General features: G+C 39.4%; 1 protein-coding gene across 1 annotated transcript; it reads left to right on the top strand.

Moving 5' to 3' along the window:
• The first annotated feature begins 240 nt into the window (after positions 1 to 240).
• LOC137290152 (uncharacterized) lies at positions 241 to 17,122 on the top strand. Its single transcript, XM_067820919.1, has 7 exons — positions 241 to 298; positions 463 to 747; positions 9,607 to 9,903; positions 14,747 to 15,055; positions 15,346 to 15,467; positions 15,971 to 16,061; positions 17,004 to 17,122. Exons 1-7 carry the CDS (start codon positions 241 to 243, stop codon positions 17,120 to 17,122), a joined length of 1,281 nt encoding a protein of 426 aa, XP_067677020.1.
• The last annotated feature ends 1,187 nt before the right edge of the window (positions 17,123 to 18,309 follow it).

Here is an 18,309-nt window from a genome sequence, read left to right as displayed (position 1 = left end):
GGAGTACTAATTTTCGCCGTGGCGTTCTTTAGTTTATAGATGTTGACATTCATAACGGGTATATAAACTGAGTCAAAAGAGAAACTTCACAAAATGTAATTTTTAAGATAATGAATAATTTTCCTCTGATGATACATCTATGTATCCGAAATGTCAAGTTTCTTTTTTTTGATTCAGTATATGATACGCCCCCGTATTTAATAGTTCGTTTGAATAGTTTATGAATTTTCCATTTCCAGGATGACAACCAATACAGCCGTACACAAGACTTTCCTGTTGCTGACACAAGCACTTGGCGGTCAGTTCAACAAATTTAGGGATATCATTTCAGTAAATGACATTTTAGCAAGACACTTTTTATGAAAATCGATGCAAAGGATATTTTGTGCTTACGATACTTGAGTAATTCCAAAGGAGTTGACAAACAATCACTAATACACACTTTTGAAATATTGTCCACAGTTTCGTCGTTACTCATCTGCTCAGATTCCAACTATCTCGGGTCTTTTGGGCAGCTGATCTGTGCAGGAGAAAGTAGTGTACACGTGTATACTAACCCCAGTGGAGATACCGTTGCTAGATGTGCACTGTCAAGTGGAGCATGCGACACTCGGAACGTATCGGCGTCTGCCATCAATGCTACTCACACAGTCCTCAATATTTCTCGTGTAGAGACAACAGATGCGGGAGAATGGTCATGTGCTTTTGGTATTCAGAATGTCGACAAGTGTATTTTGACCGTTGTCAGTGAGTATGCTTCAGCTTCACATTTCCGACTGTTTAGCTCCGTACACCCGCTGTATCAGAGCTCTGTGTTATGAGGCCAGACTCGTTATTATTAAAACACAATCATTGCCCTCTTGGTCAAAGTTAGCACTGCGTGAGTTCTGTAAGATTTTCTATTTTGTTTATTTATTGCATTTGTTTACCTATTTTCAGAACGGATTTGTCGAACTGGATATTTAGGCATCCCGGAAAATAACATTCAGTTTGCGGTTTTAAGGCCATTTATAATCTTATTAACCACTGCAGTGTACTTCCAGGCTATCGTAAATTCAGACCCTTTCTAAACTGAATTTAATATCAAAGACTGTTTCGATTAGTTGTGCCCCATTGTTGCATTACCCTCCATAAATAATGTAGCACGATCTGTTGTTGCATATGCACACCAGTGAGATTGTGTGATGTATTATTAACGTCCCATTTAATCAGGAGCGCATACGCACAGGAAGTCAGTTGTTCTATGTCTGTAGAATTACTACCTGTATTTCACTTATGTTTTTCCTTGTCACATCGTTTAGTGTAAAGATTAAGAGTTTATTAAAGGTTTAAGACGATTTAATTGATGGTTCGTTATTTATGAGTTGAGTATTTCCATCAAAGGGGACAACTATTTCATATCATGGCCTATGAAGGACCTTTTTAATAATACCAGTTCTCATTTAATTGTTGCATTCCGAAAAGAATTAGATTTGTTAACTGATTTGTAAATAGATAATATTTTATTATTGGGAGTTTAAATTAGTTATCTCAAATCATTAGTGGCTGTATCCTCAACGATGGTTATACAACCGTGAAATTAGTGTCCTCCTGAAAGGGTACAACTAGTATGGTACATAAGTCCCAAACCATTTGATGTAAATTTAAGTTTTCCGCGTTTTTAATCGTAGTATTTTTGTCATTTTAATGTATTGCTAATATTCTGCATAAAAGCCAACGGCTGAGTGGATGGAGTAAATCCAGGTAGGGCCCATGCAGTTAGCTAAAGAAATGTATATCCCCATGGGCCCTCGTATGGTTATCTGCCTTCAGTTGGTGGCGAATACTAGCCCATTTCTACTTCGAAATGTATAAAAGTAGGTTTCTATTCTATTCTGAAGACATATGATAGCTAGTTTTAAATCAAGGTGAGATAATCTAGTAGTTGTACTGCCCTTCGTTGACAGGATTTTATGTATGATATATATATCTATTCGTATTTTAGAACTAGTTCTAGGTACGATATGGCGGAAATACTGCCTATATGACTATAAATCCTATCTCACTCACTCCTTCATCTAATGATAGCTCCTGGCGCAATAACCATACGATCATGTGCTCCGTTTTAGGAGAACCAGGAAGCATAGGGATGACAACTCAACAGCTTTTGAGAAAAGTAGCGTTGTCAGGATTTCTTAAAGCCTAAGTTGTGAGTGAGCGAGTTAACATTTAACGTCACATCGGCAGTATTGCAGCCATATCGTGATGAGAGCATTCTTAAAAAAGGAATCTATGTATATCATAAAAACCTGTCAACGACGGACAGTAAAACAACTAGAATATCACAATAAGAAATAAAACTAGCGTGGAAAGTTAAAACTAATATTCCTATTCAGACAAAACAATATAAAAACAGGATATATAGATCACCAACAACTGAAGGTAGATCACCATACTAGGGGCAATGGGGACTAAGTTACTAATTCAAACTTCCAAGCATAAAATATTTTTCTATTTACAATTCATTTAGCAAATCTAATTCTTTTATAAATGCAATAATTAAATGAGAGCTAACAGAATTAAAAATATCCTTCAAAGTTCGTGAATTAAAATATTTATCCCTTGTGATGGAGAATTCAACACAGTCAAGCAGGACATGCTTGACTGTGATTCTTTCATCACAAGGGATACAAAACGGAGGATCTTCACCTTTTAATAGATACTCGTGAGTATACCTCGTATGGCCAATACGACATCGTCTCATAATGACCTCCTCAAATCTGGACTGACAACCCAAGTAAGTATAACCGATATTTGGTTTTATTACATGTAATTTATTGATACCTACTTGAGTGTCCCACCTCTTTTGCATCAGATCACGGATATACGTTCTAATGCAAGCTTTGTAATCTGAATATGGAAGAAGAAGTGGTGTCACAGATTTGGTGAGTGCTGCCTTGGTAGCAAGATCGGCCATCACATTCCCAGAAATACCTACGTGACTGGGTAACCAACAAAAGACGATGTCGTATTGGCCAGTAGCAAGAGTATTATACAGTTCCATAATTTCAATTAAAAGTGGATGTTTACAGGAAATATTTTTAATAGCTTGAAGGCAAGAGTGAGTGAGTGAGTGAGTGAGTTAGTATTTAACGTCACATCGGCAATGTCTCAGCCATATCGTGACGAGAACATTTAATACTGAAATGAAATACATGTATTGTATAAAAACCTGTCAGCGAAGGACAGTAAAACAACTAGAATATCACAAATCAGATTAAAACTAGTGTGGAAAGTTTAAAACTAATATCACTATTCGGACAATACAGTATAAAATCAGGCTATAGGTTGCCAGCAACTGAAGGTAGGTCACCATACTAGGGACCATGGGGACTTATAGTGCCTTTGCTACCTGCATGGAGCCTAGTCGGATTTACATCATCCCCTCAGCTGTTAGCAATTTAGACATATCTAGCCAAAAATTAAAATACAGATATACTATGACTAAGAACAGTGGAAAGTTTAAATTTACTGTGAATGTTTTTGGACTTACGTACCCTCTCAGGAGGACAATAATTTTACAATACTTCAACTCCCTTTGAGGGTACAGCCACCAACAATTCAAGTTACAAATCCAAACTTCCAATAATTAAAATACATCTATTTACACAACATAATTTCAAATTTCAACCAAAAAATCAATTTCTTTTAAAAGATCAATAATTAAATGAGACCTAACGCTGGTAAAAAGATCCTTAATTGTTTTAACTGTAAAATACTCATCCCTTGTGATGGAGAATTCAACACAGTCAAGCAGGATATGCTTGACTGTAACTCTCTCATCACAAGGGATACAAAATGGAGGATCCTCACCTTTTAAAAGGTATGAATGAGTATATCTAGTATGGCCAATACGACATCGTCTTAAAATAACCTCTTCAAATCTGGACTGACAACCCAAGTAGGTGTAACCAATATACGGTTTTATTTCATGTAATTTATTGATGCCTACTTGGGTGTCCCACTTCTTCTGCATCAGACCACGGATATAAGATCTAATGGTGGCTTTGTAATCACTGTAAGGAATAAGAAGTGGTGTCACAGATTTGATGAGTGCTGCCTTGGCAGCAAGATCAGCCATTGCGTTACCAGAAATGCCTACGTGGCTTGGTAACCAACAGAAGACGATGTCGTACTGGCCAGTAGCAAGATTATCATACAATTCAATTATTTCAATTAAAAGTGGATGTTTACATGATACATTTTTAATAGCTTGAAGGCAAGAAAGAGAATCAGAATAGATTATATATTGTTTACGTTTAGGGTGTCTTTGAATATATTTTAGAGCTGTTAATATGGCGTTAGCTTCTGCTGTAAAAATAGAACTAGTATCTGGTAATCTAGAAGATATTGTTCTGGATCCAATGACAGTGGCACAAGCAACTGCACCACCGTCCTTGGACCCATCTGTAAATAAGGATTTGTAATTGTTATATGTATGTTTCAATTGATTATATTCTTGTTTATACTGTAATTCATTAGTTTCTGATTTTTTAAATGTAGTTAATGCTAGGTCAACCTGTGGCCTGACCAACTGCCAAGACGGAAAGGAGCTATATTGTTCAGCTCAATACCAGCAGCAGCAATAAACGGCTTTATTCTGAGCCCAAGAGGTGGAACAAGAGAAGACTTTTTGCTATACAAATCCTCATAAAGAGGATTGAAGACACAGTTATATGCAGGGTTAGATTCGTTAGAGTATAGTTTTGTGATATATTGTAAAGATAATTTGATACGGCGTTGTGTAAGAGATGCTTCATCGGCCTGAACGTAAAGACTGTCAATAGGTGAAGTTCTGAAGGACCCAAGACAAAGTCTTAGACCTTGGTGATGGACAGGATCAAGAAGTTTAAGATTGCTTTTGCAGGCTCCACCGTAGACGATGGAGCCATAATCAAGTTTAGAACGAACGAGTGATCGATACAGATGGAGAAGAGTAGCTTGATCCCCTCCCCATTTTGAATTTGAAACCACTTTCAACAAGTCAAGAGCTTTCAGGCATTTAGTTTTAAGTGATTTAATATGTGGTAAAAACGTTAGATGTGAATCAAAGATTAGACCCAAGAATTTGGCTTCCTTCACAACTTTAATGGGTGTCCCATCTAGAGACAGCTCAGGGTCTTTATGTGGTTTGTATTTGCGACAAAAATGTATGCAGTTAGTTTTCGATTTAGAAAATTTAAAGCCGTTTTCAAGACACCATTTATTAACCTTGTTTAAACACAAATGCAATTGCCGTTCAGTGGTATGCATATTTTTACCACGACAAGAAATATTAAAATCATCCACAAATAAAGATCCATCAATTGAATCGTTTAAAACTTTAGATAAACTGTTGATCTTGATGTTAAAAAGAGTGACAGACAAAATACTGCCTTGTGGAACACCCTGATCCTGACTATAATGATCAGACAGGGTAGAACCGACACGGATCTGGAATTGTCTGTTATTTAAAAACTTGGCAATAAATTCAAGCAAACGACCTCGCAAACCGAAGTCATGTAAATCTCGTAAAATGCCATATTTCCAAGTAGTGTCATATGCTTTTTGAAGATAAAAAAAGATAGACACAGCGTGTTGTTTGTTAATTAGTGCGGTTTTCACAAATGATTCTCAACGCACTAAGTGATCGACAGTACTTCTGTTTTTCCGGAAACCACATTGTATATCTGTGATAAGGTTATTAGTTTCCAAATACCAAACTAGTCGATTATTTATCATGCGTTCCATGGTCTTGCAAACACAGCTAGTTAATGAAATCGGACGATAATTGGACGGATCCGTATGATCACGTCTAGGTTTAGGTATTGGTACTACTATGGCATCACGCCATGAAGAAGGAAATTTTTCGGAAGTCCAAATATCATCAAATATATACAAGAGCGTCTCTAAACAGGATTCTGGTGAGTGCTTCAGGAGTTGATAATGTATGTTATCAGCTCCTGTAGCAGTATCATGAGCTTGATCAAGAGCAGTATGGAGCTCATAAATAGAAAAAAGTTTCATTGTAATCTTCCCCATTATCTGAGTTGAAATTAATAGTTTCCTTTTCTTGTTGTTTCTGATACTGCTGGAATTTAGGTAAATAATTAGAAGAGGAAGAGTGTATAGCAAGGGTTTCGCCCAGTTTATTTGCGATATCTGATTTATGAGTAAGTAACCGATCTCCATGTTTAAGATGATGGACAGTAGACTTAGTACCTTTGCCTTTAATTTTTTGGACCATGTTCCATACGTGGGACATGGGTGTCCGAGAATTTATTTTGGATACATAATTTTGCCAAGATTGTTGTTTGTTCTGTTTAAAGGTACGCCATGCTTTACCATTTAAAATTTTAAATTTATTTAAATTATGCACCATAGGATGGCGACGGAAGTAATGTTCTGCTTTTTTCCTTGCCTTCCTAGCTTGTTTGCACTCATCGTTGAACCATGGTTTTCTTATGTGTGGAACTGCAGAGGACTTTGGTATACATTCATCAGCTATGGAATTCAGTTGATCAGAAAAGCATTTAATAGCATCAGGGACGTCAATAAAACGTTCAGGTTTAAGTTTTTCACCACACAGTGTTTCATATAAAGCCCAGTTAGCTTTTTTAAAATTTCGTCTTGATGATGGAGGAACATCGGATGGTGTTACAGCTTTTAATACAGTAGGAAAATGGTCACTTCCACAGAGGTTATCATGGACTGACCATTCGAATTCATTAAGTAGTTCTGAATTTGTCAATGACAAGTCAAGAGCAGAATAGGTCCCTGTACCAGGATGTAAATATGTGCTGGAACCATCATTACAAATACATAAATCATTGTCAGAACAAAAGTCCTCCAACAATTTACCTTTAGTGTTTGTAGTTACACTACCCCAGAGTGGGTTATGCCCATTTAAATCTCCCATTATAATACAGGGCTTCGGGAGTTGGTCATACAGGCTTGAAGATCTGTTTTGGCAAATGTCGAAGACGGCGAAATATAGAGTGAGCATAGCGTAAACGATACATGTAAAGTAATTCTCACTGCAACAGCCTGCATATTAGTATTTAGTGAAATAGGGCTTTGAATAACGTTTTGTCTGACTAGAACGGAGGTGAAAAACAATGATATGCATTAAAATGACGAAGGTCAAATGTATCTGTTTGTTTTAAATATGTCTCTTGGAGACATATTGCTGAAGGTGTAAAATCCTGGACTAATAGCTGTAATTCAGGTAAATTAGTCTTCAATCCTCTACAGTTCCACTGTACAATATCATTGGAATAAACTATCTTTTAGGGGGATTTATTTGGGGTCTACCCCGCACTCTTTTGGAGGGCGACAAGCTATGTGCCCTAGAATGGACGTTTTCAGAAATGTCCATGTCTTCAAGAGACCCATGCTTATTGTACAATAGAACTTTATTTTGTGACCTTTTAGGAGCTCTGGCACTTTGTTGTTTTGAAGCATCAGGCTTTGGCTTCGGTTTACGTTTCACCGTTTGTTGACTATCAGCTGTCGATTGAGCCTTTGTGTGTAACTGAGATGATGATGATTTGTGATCAGAAGAAGACTTTGATGTACTAGGAAGTGATTCCTCAGTCTGTGATGATATAGTAGGGTACAAAAGCTGTGGAGAATCGGAATTTACCCAAGTCAAAGTAGTTTGGCAGCCTGTGGATGATTTTGTTATTTTAGAGGTAGACTCCGATGATGTTTTTGCTACTGTAGCATAACTTTCTGGAAGATCAGACCTCTTTACCATTTTTTTTTGCCTCAGAAAAGGAGATATTTTGAGTCAACTTTATTCTGTTTATCTCCATTTGCTCTTTCCAAATAGGACACTGTTTTGAAAATGACGAATGGTCGCCTGAACAGTGGGTGCATTTTGTGACGTTACTGTCACAATCTTCTGTTGTGTGTGTCTTTTCACTGCAGTGAGCACACACAACAGACAATGTGCAAGTATTGACACCGTGTCCGAACTTTTGGCATTTGAAACACCGAAGGGGATTTGGAGCAGTAGGTGAGAAGAATGAAAACAGATAGGTATTGGTTTGAATAGTTGTGTTGCTTTTACGGGTTGTGAAACGTTTGACATATAATACACCCTGGTCTTTCATTTCGGAAGCGATATCAAGTTCAGACATGTCTGCCAGCAAGCGATCTCGATCACGTACGATTCCCTTGCTCGTGTTCAGTGTTTTGTGGGCTGTGACAGTAACCGGAGTGCCAACGAAAGTATCAGTGTTCAAAAGGTTCGTTGACTGTTGCCTTTTGGCGCACTCGAGCACCAGAACGTAATTTTCTAATATTCTTTACATCACCAGCAATGCCTTGCATACCCTTAGACACCGCAAAAGGGTTTAACTTTAAATGTGCATTATCTTTGGTCTCAATGACAATAAAACGTGGCCAGTGGTCAATGTCTTTAGACGGTCTGAGGTCATCAACAGGGTCATTTTCAAGAGGACGTTTGCTCTTTTTAGTAGGGGTTTCGTAAGTTATTCACGGTTCATCATCCGAGCTCCCCACCCACCACGGAGTATCACAAGGACAATGCTAAAGCAAGCGGGCCTCCAGCCTGCAGCACCAAGGATACCCGGATGATATACTCCAGCAGAAGAATTACGAATAATTGATGCACCAGATTGGCCCATGAGCCATCGCCCTCTGGGCATGAGACTCTAGGCAAAGTTCTAAACGTCATAATTCAAATCAAACATGTTTATAAAAATATAACCAAGACCAAAATTACATCAATTTCAAATTATACTTGTGCAATGATAAATATACATAGATGCCATGCACAGGGCTTGGCATGACCAGCCGATTGGTTGAACCGGGCCCATTCAACCTCCCGTCTAGGTGAAGTAAGGGTCGAAGGGGTGTGTCGAGCAAAGGGAACGCAGTCACAGGTCCCCAGTGCCCTCAACCCCCAGACTCCCGTCCTCCACCGACACAGGGCCGCAGCCCACGGCAAACGGGTTGGTGGACCAAATATCCCTCCCGGTTCCACTACGGGGGTGTCGGCGAGCTCTTGGCGTTACCCAGCACCCACCACGAGGAGGTGGCTCGCCACGGGTTCCACCTAAGTTGTGGCCTGTCAAGTCATAAAGTCTGCCTTTTATTGACAGAGCAGGCCATCGCACACATGTATTTGTGTTCCGAAGTCGATTGTTTAGCATACGTTTTTGCTGAATTTGAAATGAACTTAAATACATGAACGCGATTCTTGTCTCAACAGACGAAAAACTGAACAGATTCGTTAAACTCTGTGACGTACCCGATACTACCCGACATGTCTTGATTGATGACGCTACTTGTGTAAATTTCTGACCTATCTTTCCCAAACTAGCATCTAAATGCTTGCTTTCTTTTATCATAAATGCTATTTATTGCCTATGGCGTTACACAACTGAATGGGAGCATGGGTTTTGCTAAACATATGCTTAAATACTTCTGAATGCACTGTGAGAAATGTCAATGAAAGATTTAATTTGTTTACTCTTTCATTAATTCAAACTATGTTCCTCTTCCCTCTCTCCTTACATCGCTCTCTCACTGACTTTAGGTTTGATTCTAATGTTTCAGAGACACCAACATGTAGCATCACCAGTAAGCAGGACACCAAGTCACTTGTCCAGTGCCAGGATCTGTCCTTCACGGTGGACGTACGAGACTACTACTGCTCCACCGCCCACAACATCTCCCTCCAGACTGGGAATGTGACAACCCTGCTGACGGAAGCTGACTCTGTACCAAGTGTCACGGATAACACCTCATCAGTAACACTAAATGTGACGGACTCCCATCTGGGCAAAGTAGGACTGGTGTTTAGATGTGACAGCAGTCAGTGGAGTATAGAGTGTGCTGGGGTGACTAAATTCGGTTAGTTTTATCGCATCCAAATGAAGCTCATACCAAGTGTATAAGCTGTTGTTGATGTGGCCTCCAAATATGACATATAAAATAGAATATCGTTAGAAAATAATACAGTACCCATCCAAAGTTACTAGCCTCTAACTTCAGTCAACTGTTCTAAACTAGATTTTGCAAAACAGTCAATGCAGTTTAAAGGTACTGTTAAAACGTGAACTGATGTATTGTAAAACAAAGTCGCAACGGTGAAAAGACTATTGTCATGAGTTCAGTAAGTGATGAAAATTAGTGAAACGTTTTCCAAAACTGTAGACCTAAACACAGGTGAACACATGCACAATATCTGCACATGTGTTTTAGCAGTTTGATGGACGATCCTCGTGTAGTTCATCTTACTAAAATTTGGACTTAATTTTGGAGAAATGTATTTTCGATGTAATCATCTCTCTCTCTTTATATATATATACACACACTGAACCGCAAAGGAATCGTCACTCTGGTTTGGAAACTGGTAATCAGTCTAATTCAAACACATGTGTTTTACGTACTAATTGTCGGAAAATTTTCAAAATTAACGTGTGATCATCAAGACGAATTTCATCATCAAGACTATTACAAGTCAAAATGACGACAGGTGGCGCGACAGTGCAGTCCGAAAGGTAATATCGTGTATGGACTCCTTGAGCGTTGGGAAAAGCGTTGCGTCGTCTGTATATGGAGTGGATCAGACTGCTGATGGAGACCACAGGAACTTCGCGCCCAGACTCGGTGGTACGCCTGAGAGTGTTCAGCTGCAGTCTCCTCTGTATCTCGTTCCACGTGTGTTCTAACGGGGTTAAGTCTGCACCGAGGGTAGGCAATTGAAGACTTTGTATACTATGTTGACGGATAAAGTCATACTGCTCTGGCAGTATGGGGACGCGAGTTATCCTGCTGGAAGACATGCTTTCAACGATGACCAAAGTATGGCACGAGGAAGGTCTCAGCGCTTGAACAATATAGCAAGCAGGTGTTACACCATTTCCACTACCGGGACTAATATTCTGGAACACAAAAGGGCCTAGTTTGGGACTGAGAGCAATAGCATCCCACACAATTGTGTTCAGACCTCCCCATGAGTCTCTTTCCAGGACACAATCATCTGCAAAACGCTCCTGCGTCATCGCCATACCCTCACTCTGTCATCAGCCATCGAGACGCAATACCGGCTTTCGGCGGAGACGATTACATTTCGCCACTCCCGGGGACGAAAAATTCCAGTGATGTGCGAGTCGCTTGAGTTAATGTCGAACAGTAAGGATCGGACCCAGGTAAGGCCTGTCACATCTGACGTTTCTCTGCCTCAAACGCCTCCGCACTGTGTCAGTGGGGATTGGTCTATGGTGATTTCCAGTGCTTGTCTGTGCAGTTTCCATAACCCTAGTAGAACGATTTTGCAGGTGAGGATGGACAATCTGCCGATTTTCCCTCAACATTGTTACAGGCGGTCGAGGACCACTGCGAGGACGGTCGGCTGTGCATTCAGTGGATTGGACTCGTTGCTGCAGGCGGTATATTGTTCGAACATGAACAGAACTATGATTTCCAACATGTCTTTCAATCTGGTCAGCATTCAGTATTCAAGTTTGGTCTCTCTGCTCCCTTGATAATGGTGGCCTGTTGCTACTGTCGAAAAGTGAATGAGTCGGTGTATGTTCGGTGACTCAACTTATAGGGATGGCATCGCATGATGCACGTGCATTGTCATTTTCATGAAATGCACACAAAAATCTTTACTTTCGTAACCGCGTTTTTACGACGTGTTTCTTTTTATCAAATACAAGACCTGAAACCAAAATTTCTTGAACTCAGACCACGAACCAGATCTAGCTAACACATAAAAAGTGAAAAAAAAGAAACTAAGATGAAACATGACTTAACTTAAAATTTCTCAGATGTTGTATTACCACTTACAAACCTTTTTGAGGAAAAGGTAAAATTCCAGAGGGACATCAGTTGTCAGACTGGTTTTGAAATCAGGCAATATTGCAGACACCAAAATTTGAGATAGGATTTGTGATACAGTGGATGCCAGTGATGTAGGTGCAGGTGCTGTCCTGATTCAAGAGGAAGACTCAGGAATTGAACGTCATTTTTTAAATATTTTTCCAAGACATTTGACAAGCGGTGAGTGAGTGAGTTAATATTTAACGTCACATCGGCAATATTGCAGCCATATCGAACATACGTGACATAAAAACGAAATATATATGCATATTATGAAAACTTGTCGACAAAGGACAGTACAACCACTAGACTATCACAGTTAGTATTTAAAACTAGCGTAGAAACTTAAAAGCTAATATTATCACTATTTGGACAGTACAATATAAAAAGAGGCCATAGATCGCCAACAACTGAAGGTAGATCACCATACTAGAGGCCATGGGGACTTACGGTACTTCACATTTGACAAGCAGCAAAGAAATGATCCTTCCATTGAGAAAGAGACATTAGGTCTTTTGATAGTTTTACGGTATTTTGAAGTGTATCTAGGTACCACTGCATTATCAACTGCAGCGTTTACAGATCACAATCCACTGACTTTTGTTCATTCAGAATCAAAGACTAATGAAATGGAGTTTAACTTTGCCAGGGTTCAATTTGTTATTAGACACATTAAAGGTAAAGACAACGTTTGTCCTGAGGCACTTTCCAGGTTGTAAATGTATTATGACAGAACTATCCTGACAGAACGTCATCGACAAGCTCGCCGATTGTGGTGTCTAAATCATGTCTGCAACTGTGGTTTGATGGAGAAGTGTCGTTTTTACAGATGAGTCCAGGTTTAACATGACCAATAGTGATAGACGTCAACGTGCCTTTAGAAGGGTGCGAAAACGTAATGCACAAGGCTGTGTCTTGGAGATCAATTGCTTTGGCGATGATTCCGTGATGATTTGGGGTGGAATAACAGCATGTCAAAGGACATTTTTTGTGATTTTTCAGAGCAACGTAATCGGTGTGGGCTAAAGGTATCAGATTACTTGACCTGTGGCAATTCCTTTTCTGCAACGTCATGGCCCTGGGTTAACATTCCAACAGGACAGTGCCCACCTTCATACGGCAAAGGTTGCAATGGATTTCTTGCAACACCACAAAGTTGACGTTGCCCTGGATTGCAGCGGATGTCTCCCCGATACAGCATGTTTGGGACGAGACAGATCGACGTCTACACCGTCTTCTTCATCGCCGTGCCCTGCAAATTCACCGGATCCCTCCCCGATAGAGCATGTTTGGGATTAGATGTATGGATCGACGTCAGATAACGTCCTTGGCCGTGCAACAGAATTTAGCAGGGTTTGGCGTGACATCCCGCAAAGCCTTCCTTGCACGTTTGACAGGCTCTGTGCGTCGTCGATGTACGGCTGTTCTCAATACCGATGGTCGTTTGACCCCTTTCTCGCTTGTGGACTCGTTATGATTGACTTTTCAATTGAAATTCTCAAAACTTGTTATGGGCTCATGATCCCTCCATTAAAGTTTATATGTAGCTTTGACATTGTTACCCTACTTTCAACTGGGATAATATTGTGACAGTGCACAGTTTAAGTGGCTGGCATATAAGACTGGTTACTGTGTTGACGACACACACACGGAGACACAGGGATTTACTTGAGTTGTCATCATTCGGCCTATCTGCATATGTATACTTCCTCTTCTGATTGTCAACATCGAACTAAGTCCAACACTGACCTCTCATCGTGCAACATTCAATATAACTGTTTGTCACTCTCAAACCAAGACGCAATGGCGCATACGCATAGGGAGTGAATTGTTCTATACCTGTCGAATCACTACGTGTATTTCCTCTTTTATCTCATGATGAGTCTTGGTGCATGTATGTAGCGCAGTAACCATACGATCACGCTTGGCCCCCTCTCTAAGAAGCAAGTAGTAACATAGGGATGATAATGCGACAACATGACACACAGCTTTAAAAAAAGTAGCTTTGTCAAGATTTCTTGAAACTTAACATGTCTCCTATCTAGTCTTGTTTTCTAGTCATCGCATATATCTACTGTTATTAGGAATTGACCTTTTAGTTTTTGTATTTTCATTATTAAAGTGTTTGCTAAGTACGTAAAACTATATACTTTGCGTTAATTAGATTCGAATTTTCCACATTAACCAAGAGTTCTATGTTCACAATAAACACATGAAGGCTCATGTGTCGAATCCGTTACTTTATGAAGTTTCGCTGTCAATACTGGGACTAACAGAAACTAGTTGTAGTGATTTAGAGTAATGAGGTGAATGAAATCAGTTGAGAGAAATACAGGACAAGTAGCATTTTTTAACTCTAATACCGCTTGGGGATGATAAAATAAGGGTCTAGTGATTATTTGACGTGGTTGCATGTGTAAGATGATTACAATGAAAGCCAGGGAGACTGGTAATGTAATCCACTGAGAAAGGCACAATTTTACCAGTAGATAGTAGGACTAATTAACATGTGTGAGCTGTGGACTTTCGAAACTGGGACGACCACTTAGCTCATTGTTTGAATTGACTGGACTAATGACAGACATGTGAAATTTCACTGTCAAAATTGCGAATTTATATAAACCCGTCAACAATGTTATACGTATGTGATATTTTCTTTGAGGTGAGGTTAGGCATGAAAACACACACGGTCATTTATATGTTGTGGTAAACTTATATTTCAGCCCTAATGCTTTGTTCGTATTTTTACAACTGAGAATGCTTGAATTCTGATACTAACCCTAGACTGCGTTATGTAACGAAATTTAAACAGATTATCGATTAACCTTGGAAACATATATAAAAAAAATAAATGCAGTCCTTTCAGTTCCTAGGACACCAGCATGCAACATCACCAGTGACAAGGACACAGAGATTCTAACCCTGCATGAAGCGGTGACTCTGACCGTGGACATTACTGCGTATTACGATATCCGGGGCTCCCACTGTCCTGCAGTTACAAACTTCACTCTGCAGACAGGTGACGTCTCGCAATTACTACATGTTGGTGACCAAGGTCTTTCACCAATAACATTCAATATGACTGAAAAACACTTGGGTCGGGTAAGGCTGGTATTCAACTGTCAAGTGCAACACTGGAATCTCAGCTGCGGCGGTGTGACCCGACTCAACAACAGTGAGTTACATTAAAACTCAAATGCTAACGAGGAGTATGTTATCACAAGTACTTCTTTGATTGCGATCCGCAATACGTAGCAGTACCACCTATAATGCAGGGCATGTTTTTCACCCTATTACGCCTTTTAGACTGCGTGCAATCTGGATCAGTATTGAGTTTTCTTTTACACTGACGTTCCACACTGTATTGCAGCTGAGTCTTCGTTCTGATTGTTTTATTCAAAGTAAATCAACATATGTCTGTTTTCTGACGTATTGTCTGACCTTGTCTGAATACTCCGTTTGCAGAAGTTAAAGCAATTGGACAAATAGCCACAAGCTCAACTATAGTTATTATTGCTGGAGTTGTCGGTGCCGCATTGTGTCTCATCGTCCTCGCAATCATCATTTTCCCAGTCGTCAAAAGAAAGGTAAACTGATTTGAACACGAGTCACCCTTCTTATCATCCTAATATGCTTTTGAGAGTGTGGGGTATGTCACAACACATGTGTGACTATGCAAGCGAATGAGCGGTCACATGTTGTAAACCGATAACATTTAAGGAGGAAGGATATATCTCAAAATACCTAATGTTAACATGTCACTATGAGATATGAAACTAACTTTCCTCACAAATATTGATCCTAATTTGAATGATAACGACTCTTTAGGATTGCTTTGTAATTACACGCTGAATATGTGACATGGGAATATATTCATAACCTGCACTTGCATGTGCTTACACTACAATTGGCGCAAACCACATTTTTCGGTGCAGGTGTTAGGTGTGCGTGTATAAACTACTTGCTTTTTTGTAAATGACAACTGACGCTCACTGTTTATCCATATAATGGTATCACTCCTTAAATGTGCATAAATTAGCAACCTCAGGAAGCTGAATGTTTCTATGTTTGTTTCTTGTTGGGTTAACAGGTATCTGAATTAACAGTACGCCCCCCTTCTGGAGGAAGTGAGCAGCAACCTGTGCACAATGTTGCAGTCAACTCGGGAGGATCTGCCTCTGGTAAAAGCCAATACGTCCATGCACTGCGTGTTCATTTTGGGTGCAAATCAGGTATTGTAGGTGTCACCTTGGAATCATATAACAGAATCATCACACGCGACAGGTCACAGAAATATATATGTTCAATCGGTCTGCAGACAAATCCCCTGTTGACAAAATCCCCCCAGGGAAAAACAACAACCTTGGACCCCCTTAGGACAAAAAACAACAACACGTAGAACAACCAAATCGAATTAATAATGAAGGAAAAAAAACTATTTAGCCGGCATCACACTTACAATGAAAAATAGCAAAAATTGGATTTTTAATTCAATACGTATACGAGACAGACAGAGAGATGACAACCTTTACGTTATGGTATCAAGGAGTATGCCTCTCTAGTTCCTGGAATATCACAAAAGCCACCTATATTGCCACTAATAAAGGTGTATATCACACTGTTGTGTTCACATCACACTTCTTTCTACAAGTTTTTTATCTGGCCTCATTGACTGATTATATACATACAGGGTTTCCAGTAAATCTAATTATTACTTCACATGCTGTATATCGCTCTTCTGTGTTCATATCTCAGTGTTTGGGGATTTTGCCCAAAGGTTCTTATTTATTTTAGGGGGATTTGTTTCCTAATTGGTTTTGCCATGAGGGTTGTTTGTCCAAAATGGTTTTGTTCTACAATCGCTCCGTCGTTCTAGTACACCACACAATTCATATCAGCCATTTCTTTCTAGCTGAAATACATCGTAGATGGAAATATGAATCACATCATTTCAGCTTGGTTTTATCACTTCATTCGTTTGTCTTGTCAAGTCACGATATGGCTGAAATATTGCCAATGTGGCCATATATTTTAACTCAGTCAGTCGTTCGTCTTGAGTCTATGTGCTAATATTAGATTTTCAGAAACAAATAGACTTTGCTAATTTCATCTAACTGTTTCAGGTGGTGATTACCTGCATCCTGAAGCTGGAGGAGAATATACGGCTCTGGACAGAAGTGCTGTCCAACCTTCAAACATATACGAACCTCTGGCAACATACGAACAGATATCCAATATGTGAAGCGTTAAAAGTCTACGAAGACACCATATACCGCAATTGGACTTTGCATATGAACACATTCTCACCTTTGTACGAAAAACATTACAAACATCTTGAAAAACATTGCGATTGAGACTTATTACCAAAATCAATAATAATTACAATGTAATATGTAAAACAAAGACCATACTGAAACGATATAATGTGCAGTAGAGAAGGGTGAAAACCTCCAGTATGTTACAACAGTACTTTGTTCGACAAATGTATATCAGATCACGTGACCACGTTATATTGTTGGAGGAGCATGCGTATGTGTATGGATCCCATTCAATACAGAAGTAAATACACACGAGTAATATACTAAGAGCGTTTCCCTGAAAAATTAAACGTGCAAAAAGTCGATATCTTAAGCTTTCCCTTGCTAGGTGTGTCGTGACATCGGTTTATTCCCAATATGACTACTCCTAGTTTGACTACCCGGCCAATACACATCTTGTCCCTGCCGAGTGTTTTTTAATTACTTGCTCTCAAAAACTTAAAAAGTTCTTGTTTGATTTGAGAGAAATATTAACGTGGAAAAGTTCTCTGTAGTTCGAAGAATCCCTACATGCTATGTCACCAGTGTCAAGGACACAGGGACGCTAACACTGCATGAGGAAATGATTCTCACACTAAACACACTGCCCATTACTATGTACGAGGCGCTTTCTGTCCTCTTTCTCAGGATCAGCATAGTATGCACTGTATAGGTAAATCGAACAGAAACCACAATCATCGGTTCAACCCTGCTGTACTCCGAAAGTATATTTGCAATGCAATTTCGTTTGTGATTCTGTCAATCCAGAGCCTCTTCAGTTTCTCTCCTTTGCTTGATATCAGTCTCACATTCCAGTAGCAGGAAGAGCTGTGTCCATGCCCTAAAATACTGCATATTGACTGTGTATTTTCAAAATAGTCAAAATACGTTATATAATGATAGTAGATGCACTGTGACGTTGTGACTGCTTTGAAATACCTATATTTAGAATATAGTTCATATTTTCTTGGTGAGTGAGTGAGTGAGTTATCATTTAACGTCAATATCATTTAACGGCAATATTGCAGCCATATTGTGACGAGAATATACGTCACATAAAAAGGAATATATAGGCATATTATGAAGAACCTGTCGACGAAGGACAGTAAAACCACTAGACTATCACAGTTAG

The sequence above is a fragment of the Haliotis asinina genome, chromosome 1, assembly GCF_037392515.1.
Source record: "Haliotis asinina isolate JCU_RB_2024 chromosome 1, JCU_Hal_asi_v2, whole genome shotgun sequence".
In the NCBI taxonomy this organism is placed as follows: domain Eukaryota; kingdom Metazoa; phylum Mollusca; class Gastropoda; order Lepetellida; family Haliotidae; genus Haliotis; species Haliotis asinina.
Note: the sequence above shows the minus strand (reverse complement) of the source record. Positions and strands in the feature narration are given on the sequence as shown.